Genomic DNA, 6,517 nt, shown 5'->3' with positions numbered 1-6,517 from the left:
AGAAAAGGCTAGATGTAATGGGCCAAGCGGTGTTTAAAAGAATACAGTTTCCGTGTAATTATTTCGGGTATAAAGCTAGCTGTGCAGGCGGCCAGGTGCTGGGGACGCAACTCCGCCGCCCTTAACACAACAGAAGGGTATGGCATGAGTGTACGTGGAATTGATGGTTATAGAATTCAGGAATGGACATTTACCTGAATACCAGAGCTGTGATGCTCAGAAAGTTTTGGAAATGCCTATGAAAATAAATAAGTAGAAGTCTATTTGCTGGAGGCCTCCGTGCTGCTGAACTACTGAGTGAATACCAATGAACTTATTATTGGGAATAATTTTTTATACCAGTGTGGGTTGATCCAGAGAAGCAACCCATTAGGCCTTTTGCTTGCTAATTTCTCTTGCTATGAAGTAATGAAGCCTACATCGTCAACTAAATTTCTCTTGCAAATTGCTGGACATTTGATTTCTCTGGTGAGATCAGGTATGCCTTGTGCCATGCTTTCTTTCTGCCGTTCTCCTAGAAGCTGTTTCTTGTTACTGAAATGATGATACATGATGTCATTCAGTTACCAAAGTATCTGGATGCACGGAAATTCACAGTGCATCACAGGTGGCAGGGTCAAGTGATGGAACTATCATACAGGGTTTTTGACACCAATTAACGGAATACTTGCAAAAAAAGTGTTTATAGACAAAGGGAATTTATGCTTATGAATTCTCATCACCTGCGTGATTAATAATTTAGGACCCCTTAAAATAAGAACTATGTGGAGAATAAGGAAGGTAGTCTCTTTATGTACAGCCACATTGCTAACCTCGGCTGTGGGTCAGCACTCAGTGTGGGCAAGAAAGCCTTAACACCAACCTCTCTGGGGACAGAAGTAACATTTTTTAATGCAATTTTAAAATGTATGCCAAATTCCAACTTGTAATAAAATGAGAATGCCAAAATAAATTAATCTTTGTCATTATTAGCAACATACATAAGGAGAATATTTAGAATTATGTACAAAACGAAGTTTGTATTAGCTGTAACCAACTCTCCCCCCCCCCACTTATAAGCCAAAGAAGAAAGATCCATATTTCTTCACTAGTTTGTTTTGTTTGAGTTGTTTTTCTTTTCTGCTTTGTGTTTGTTTGCTTGTTTTCAGTTGTGTTTCAAATAATAATGAAAGGGGTATTGTGGGAGGAAATTTGAGAGTTCACACTTTACTTTCTCAGCATATTTTGGTCAGTGCTTTACAGTTGTGGGGAATGACCCCTAGGCCTAGGAATTACATGACTGACTCCAGCTAATGGCATGGTGGTGCACAAATGTGTTTTCCTTGTCCTTAGTTAGTGTTTGTCCTTTCAGCAGAGCGTTTGTTCCTCGGAAGATCTTGTTTGCTTTTGCTGTCTCTGGAAATAGCCGCAGGATAAAGACTCCACAAGGAGAACTCCAATGTGTGGCTTTTATTTACATCATAGATGCCGTTGAACCTCATCACCAGCTATTAAAATAGCCTGCGTTTTATCGTTTACGTCCCCCATCATATGCTGGGTCTCTTGTGGCCTCTGCCTATGCCGTGAAGCAAAGCTCTTTCCTGTAAATGGAATACCAAAAAGTGAGATATCAAAACTGAGAATTGTTGATATGAAAATATCTAAATGAGAAGTGGTGTGTATGAAGATCATTGTGCTGACTGGGGCCCCCCTCACCAGTGTTTTGTCTCTTCCAGCCTGTCAACCAGGGTCGTCACTATCAGAAAGAAATGAATCAACCTTCTCCATCGAACCCTCGGTAAGAATCATCAATAGCCTGCATGGTTTTGATTTAAAACTTTTTCCTTAGAAAACTGTATGTTTTTCTTGGTTACATAAAATTTATTTGCCAAAATTTTGTTGGTAGTGATTGCTGTTGTGTTCTATTTGTCTGTGGTTGCTTGGCTTGGTTCGTTTTTGAGATAAAGTCTCACATGAATAGCTGTCCTGAAACTTGCTGTGTAGATCAAGCTGGTCTTGAACCACCTGCTGCTGGTGCTTTTGAAATTTTGCTTCATCTGCTTTTCTTATTCAAACTATGTAGAGGTGGTAGCAATGTGTTCAAATACCCAGCTGCAGGGTTTTGAGCAAGTCACCTAACAAAGGCCATCTGGCACAATAATTCATGTTATTCTGATGAATAACATGATGAAAAATAGATGAATGATTCTTAACATACTTGTTAGCAAATGGCAAGGTCTCTACGAGCAGTAACTTACTCAAGATTTTCATAAATATGCCATTTTATAGGAATTTGATGACCAGTGCACATGGAGTATGAGTATTTTTTTATGCCTTTAAATTTATCAAGATGCCTTATTCAAGTTCAAATGACAATTTACTTTTTTCATAAACTCATAATTTTGTAACATCAAAATATTTGATACTTCAAAATATTATTGTTATCTGAATCACTTGTCAACATAATTTTAGGCTAATTAGGAATAAACAAGTCTGAATTTGAGCTTTAAAAACACATGTGATAGCCAGTCCTTGAGAGGCTAAGACAGGAGGATTGCTGCAAAGTTGAGGGCAGTCTGGACTGCATGGTGAGTTCCAGACTAACCTGGGCTACAGAATAAGATCATGCCTCAAAAAAAAAATGTACATAGTATTTTAATACTACTTCTTTCTCATGCATATTTATAGAAGCTAGTTTATCCAGATAAATCATTACTTCATTGCTGTTTGCTGTGCACTAGGGGGTTGTTGGAAGTCAGTAAATCTTGACTTCCACTAACTGTCCTAGTTACAGGATTGCACCACTAATCCATTTGTGAGTTGCCCTGTGGAGTAGGCTGACATCAAGGAGAGAACAGCTCTGCTTCACAGTGTGGTCTGTTACGTGATGTTTGAGTTACAACTGCAGTGACTTGGAGCAAAGACAATTTTGCTGGTATTGACAGAGCTGGAAAGGGAGAGAGAGAAACAGGAGGGATTTGTTCAATTAGAACACCATGCTTGCATACTAGACGAGAAAGAGAGTCAGGGTCTCTTCTCCATCCCTGTTTGCAGCCTCCTTCCTGCTCCGTTCTCTCTAAACACTATCTCTCTTTGCTTCTCATTCCAAATATGGCTGTTTGATAGCTCTTCATTTATATATTATAGTTCAATCTACATATGGAGGCTAACAAGCTATGTCTGAATCTCAATTTCTAGTTTCCAAATTCTACTATCAATGTGATTGGCTCAGAGTGAGTAGACCAAGTCTCTACTCCTGCTCCAATCCACAAGGAATAGTGAACTAAGTCGTGGAAGAGTACTAACAAGGCTCCTGGGAGACCATCTGCATGTCTTCAGGACTTTCATTAGAGCGGGGAGTGTTTATGACAGAGCAGAAATTAGCTCTCATCCTTACGTTCCTCGTCCATGCACCTGATGTGAACCTTGAAGAATTGTCATTGTCACAAACAATGAATTTAAAGATGAGATTAGAATTTCAGTGTTTACAAAAAGGCATTTTCATATTCATTCATAGACACACACACATACATACATACATATATCATGTCACTTACAACCTTGCCTGATAAGTGTCTTTTCTATATGAAAAAAAAAAAAACAGGAAATTCAACTTTACTCCTAATTATAGGAACTTGAGACTTTGTAAGTTATCTTAGAAAGCAGAGCATTGACTTCAAAGGAAGTCGTCATTCGCCCACTAACCAGCAAGTATCTCAGGCAAGTCTTTCATGCTTTCCGGACTTCCCGTCATAATACAAATCCCTCATATGTAAAAGAAAGAATCGGAGTTTCCTGCCGTCAGAGGTTAGGTCCAGCCTTAGGATTCTGTGACTTCCACGAGACTCATTTCCACTCTGAAGGGTCACATGGTTTGCTTTTATTTCACTAAGCTGAAGAGCAAAGAGTCATAAGCACTGGGTGAGTGATTGGCATGTTGGTGGGGCACTATATGACTCTAACTATCCCTTTTCCAGGTTGATTTCAAAAGATAGAATTTTTAAAAATTTCACCAACAGAACAGACGCTGTTTTTCTGAAACCAAGTGTTCATTCACTTAGGAAAAACTAGTTTACATTTCTTCATAGTGAAACTTAAAGGAAAAAACTATAAAGACAAAAAGTTGTTTTCAACCCCATTTGCTATCAGATAATCCATAGTTTCCTAGACAATTATTATAAACTTCAAAAAACCTGCAGCTCATGTGGCCTGGCTCCTGACTCATAAATTCAGCAGCCCAGAGAGTCGACAGAAAGGCATTACTGGACCATAAACATAGAAGATGGTAAAATTCTGAGATCAGCATTATTGCCATTGAAAGTGGGATGAACTGATTCATGTGATACATGGGATTTAATTTCAATTGAAAGCTAGCCTTGTGGTTCAGATTTTCATTTATTGTGTTTCTCATAAATAATACCCCATACTTTACATCTCAAAATATAGGACTTGAAAGTTGTTAGATGGACAGATAATTAATATGAAAGAGATGTGGAAAGTTATCTCTAATTTCACCCTCTTGGACAAGAGAACCTCAAGCCCAAGTCCTAGATGTGAGGTTCTGCCTGTGGAGTCTGAGCAGTGGCTATAAAAGCAGGCATCCGTGTCATCACAATCACTGCAAGGGCGTCGTAGCAAAGACTGGAAATGTGTGTGTGTATGTCCACTTAGAGCACAGCAGGATGTGACCCCGTGACAGCGACCACATTAACTTCAGTGAAATGCCGCAACCACTTCAGGCTTCTATGAGCCTAAGCCTTTTGAACTACATATGCTCATATGCACATATATATGGATTTAGAGGCAACTTTCAATTAGCTTCATTAATGTAACAGAAAAGTCAGCTCCTCGGGGTCTTCCATTTACATTTTGTTCTGCAAAGATTTTCATTTCTGAAACATAATTGCTCTCTTCATTTTGTGTGTGCAGGATTAATATTAGAGATAATACACATCCCACAAAACAAGCAGATTCAGGTGATAGAAAGTTGGCTCCAGGTTGGAAATAGCTAAAACACTGAATATATTCATAGCTTGTTTTCTTCACAGTGAAATCATTCACTTACACTCGCAGGGCAGTGCTTGACATTGGATCGAGGTGGGATGCAATGGTAATCATTTTCCTGAGAAGATTACAGTCTAGGAAGTGAAATGTATATGGTTCACCTCATCACATACCCTGGCATGTCTCGATTTGCACACAGCCATTTTCCCATTCATCCTTAGGCAGGGGGTGGCATTTTCCATTATTTTTTCCTAATGCACCAACTAACGTTTAGGCAGCATCTCAGACGCTGGGGCCCTTTCCTTCCAGTCCACTGATGCTACTTCACGGGGCACTGACAGCTTTTACAAGGTGCAGAAATGGCTAACATTATCTAATACAATTTAGAGGAGTGTGGGGCGGGAGGAAACAATTTCACAGTTCATTCATGTTGAGAAATGTTTGCTAGCATGTAGACTTGCATGCTGCCAAACAAAGCAAAATGGATCCTGTTTGCAGCCTCACTCAGGTCATTTATTAGAAAATGCCATCTATGGGTTTGTGGGTTGAGAGCTGTCCCTCAGGCACAGATATTTATATGTCTGTGCAGATTCTTCAGAATAGGAGACGGTGTTTTTGCTCAAGAATGTATTTTATGAAAGAAGCTGTGATTATGTTCTGGTTGTGTGTTCGTGTAGATAGAGTTGATTGTCGTCTTTCCTGTTGAATAGGAAAGCTGCTTGTTATTTTATGACCTAGTGGAAATTTAGGGAGAGGAAGGAATGGGTCGAAGGCTTCATAAGGTTTTAAATGTTTATGGAAATAAACAATATCAAAAACAGTTCTAGAATCTCCAGATGGTACAGTTCTGTAGTGTTTGCTTTGTGGTTTATCACTATCTGTAGATTGGTTGTTGTTTGGGGGGCAGGGATTGTTGTTTAATGTCATTGTGGATTATGTTAGGGTCTAATCCTTTACTGCTCTGCTACATTTTTTGTGTGATATAGACATACTTATAGCTGCAATTATCTGATAAATCTCTGAATACTCTGACAAGTGATTAATAACCAATGACCTCAGTTCCTGCTGGCTCAGCTTGCCCGGTGCAAGCCAGTTTATCTATAGACACACATATGTTTTGAATAAAAGAGAAAGGGGCAAAACCCTGACCCTGTGGGATGGCACATTTAATTCAAGCATCTTCTTCCCCACCCTACCCTTCTCATGAAGAGATTCTTGAGACCACTGCTCTGCTATGAAAACAGACTTTTAAGATATCTGTGCCCTTTTCCTCTTGGATCTCTGTCAGAGTGCAGATCCCAGAAGGCCTCTGCACTGCCCCAGAGACAAGATTCCCAGAAACATCCTTGAGAATCACCCTGTTTTTCATATCTAGGCACCCTTCATCCTGGACAGTAACCCACCCAACTCAGAACCACCTCTCCCCCAAGGTTGTAGGGGATTCAGCAGTTCAGCAGAACCATGTGAATGAACAGAGCGCCATCCAGTGGACCCCTGCCCCCTCGTGTCTTCCTCCACTGCCTTTAACTCTTGC

At 39.8% G+C, this 6,517-nt stretch overlaps 1 protein-coding gene across 1 annotated transcript in view; it reads left to right on the top strand.

Moving 5' to 3' along the window:
* Positions 1 to 6,517, top strand: part of C6H3orf67 (chromosome 6 C3orf67 homolog) — a 229,254-nt gene that overhangs the window by 182,578 nt on the left and 40,159 nt on the right. Inside the window, exon 14 of the mRNA XM_013346793.2 lies at positions 1,716 to 1,777. Within this exon, the coding sequence (XP_013202247.1) occupies positions 1,716 to 1,777 (62 nt within the window). The remainder of the gene's footprint in view (positions 1 to 1,715; positions 1,778 to 6,517) is intronic.

The sequence above is a fragment of the Microtus ochrogaster genome, chromosome 6 (genome assembly GCF_000317375.1).
Source record: "Microtus ochrogaster isolate Prairie Vole_2 chromosome 6, MicOch1.0, whole genome shotgun sequence".
Classification (NCBI taxonomy): Eukaryota; Metazoa; Chordata; class Mammalia; order Rodentia; family Cricetidae; genus Microtus; species Microtus ochrogaster.
The sequence above is the reverse complement of the archived record's forward strand: the minus strand, read 5'-3'. Positions and strand labels throughout refer to the sequence as shown.